The 2,267-nt window shown below is 32.2% G+C and overlaps 1 protein-coding gene across 1 annotated transcript in view; it reads left to right on the top strand.

The window, feature by feature from the left end:
- Positions 1-1,202, top strand: part of LOC119586589 (tRNA-dihydrouridine(20a/20b) synthase [NAD(P)+]-like) — a 4,792-nt gene extending 3,590 nt beyond the window's left edge. Inside the window, exons 4-5 of the mRNA XM_037935340.1 lie at positions 240-360; positions 1,057-1,202. Of these exons, the coding sequence (XP_037791268.1) occupies positions 240-360; positions 1,057-1,202 (267 nt within the window). The remainder of the gene's footprint in view (positions 1-239; positions 361-1,056) is intronic.
- The last annotated feature ends 1,065 nt before the right edge of the window (positions 1,203-2,267 follow it).

Raw genomic sequence — 2,267 nt, 5'->3', positions numbered from 1 at the left:
AAGCCGAATTGTAGAGGCCATTTCGTAGCTAAGATGTAAAGATCACTGTAGAGGATGTCTGAGCTTAGCTAAATGAAATACTGAACTGGGAGGAAAATGTGATGATTTATGTATTTATGCTATACATATATATAGATTTTTTATCTCTCTTATCTTCTTTGTGTTTAGGGTGGCATATCTGGATGTAATGTGGAAAACAGTTTCAAGAAAAAATGTTAACTTATCCTGTTATACTTCAGACTACAGTGGATTTTGCACGACAAAATGGAGCAGATGTGAAGCTTTATCACCGTACATGGACGTACCAGGATCAGCGAAGTGACCAGTATGCTAGAGTGTATAGCCGATATAAAGAATGCTGTAAACATTCCTGTCATGAAATGGGGATGTTCGGTCTGTGGATGTGCTGACAGGATAAGAAAGTTACAGGATTTAATGGTTATGTGTCCTTTTTTTATATGTTACGTTTTCTGTTCTTTGGTTATATTTTTTCTCCTCATTTGACTTATAGTATTCTGAATTAATTATGTACTCTGTGTGCTCATTTCCTGTTATATAAATGCAAAATGCTAAGAGTTATTGATCTTACAGGGTCTCCTGTTTGATTAGTATATATCACAAACATCTCATGCACAAACATTTTGGGATAGTTTCTGTTTTTATTATTGTACAAGATAAACTGAAAATACATCCTGTGTTATTGTTTGTGACAAATATCAGATTAAAACTAGAAGAATGAATGTGTAAATGAAAACCTGATGTAGAGTTTTACAAAGTATTACTGTTAATGGTAACTGAAAGTTTAAGAAGTATAATTGAGAAGAAATGCCAGTTATTAAGGCCTTCAGCTTCATGTTTCCCTGTATGATAGTTGTAGTGTGCTTTTTCTTTGATTATATAGTGATTCTTCTTTTCTTTGTATTTTCTGTATGTTACAGATTTTCATATTATTTTTCCACTTGTTTTTCATTACAGTATTTTCTGCATTTTCATATTTTTAAATTGGCATTTATGTTTCAAACAACATAAAATGACAAGTCAGGCTCTCCCCCACAGGTTCTGTGATGCTGCAGAGGGTATACTTGAGAATCCTCCATGTATGCAGGGTATATGAGAGCACACCTTTAGAATGTGTTCAGGACTTTGGGAACCATGGCTGTTTTCAACTGGGACCCCTTTCAGGCGGCTTCACCATCACCTAATTCTATATGCTGGAAAAGTCTCTTCACGGTCTGACTGAAAGAAGATATTTCAAATTATTAGGGCATCACAAGTGGCGTGTGATTAGCTACAAATGAAAATATATGATTGGAATTTATAGTGAATTTTATTCTGAACCGTAATACTATGCAATTGTTTCTTCTTACGTTCCATGTGATTGCTACTTTACCCAAAGACCATTAAATATACAATATGCTTGCATGTGCTACTGATATGGTAAAACATAATTAATCAAATGTTTTTATTCATTGTCATATACTACTAAACTTAACCCAAAACAACTTTGATTTTCTTCTTTTAATAACTTCTAGATACTTTTCACTTTTTTCAGTATGGAACTACAGTTGTGTTACATTTTGTTCTTTGTATCTGCTTCAACAAGCTCAAAGACACCTTTGAAAAAATAAACTTGAATACACTTAAATGGAATAATTTTTTAATTGTTTAAACATCTGGCCAAACACAATAAATGGGGGAAAAATTGCAAGCTATGCTCTAAATTAAATGCAGATGACTATATTGCTGGAACTCCTTTTAGAATAATGATGTATTACCGTCTTACCACTGGGAAAGATTTATTTAAAAAAATAAATAAAAATATATAAATGATTAAGGCAGAAGAAGAAGTGAATATAGAAGTAATAATCTGCCGTACAAAATGTAGTCATATGGGATACAAAGTTCGATAGGGAATTCATTAATTATTTTGAAAAATCGCTTTGTTTTGCACGAACACAAAAACAGGGCTATTCATGATAGACTCTACTCTTAGAAACAGAAATCCCTGGAAATGATTGGGAAAAAGGAATGCATTTTTTCTTTTTTTCAATAATAAATTCACCAAATATGGAGTCTATTGTGCATAATTTCACGAATCTTGAAACAAAAAAACAAGTTAGATAATAGTAAATGTATGTAAGCGAAAAAATCATAGATGTATTTAATCCGAGATAAATACGTCATGTTCATGTTTCCCAATTTCATTTGAATCACATTCAGAACACCACGGGTGTCAGGTTTAAAGATGTATTCTTTTGTTTTCTGTA

This window comes from Penaeus monodon, chromosome 21 (genome assembly GCF_015228065.2).
Source record: "Penaeus monodon isolate SGIC_2016 chromosome 21, NSTDA_Pmon_1, whole genome shotgun sequence".
Classification (NCBI taxonomy): domain Eukaryota; kingdom Metazoa; phylum Arthropoda; class Malacostraca; order Decapoda; family Penaeidae; genus Penaeus; species Penaeus monodon.
This window is presented reverse-complemented; position numbering and strand designations above follow the sequence as displayed.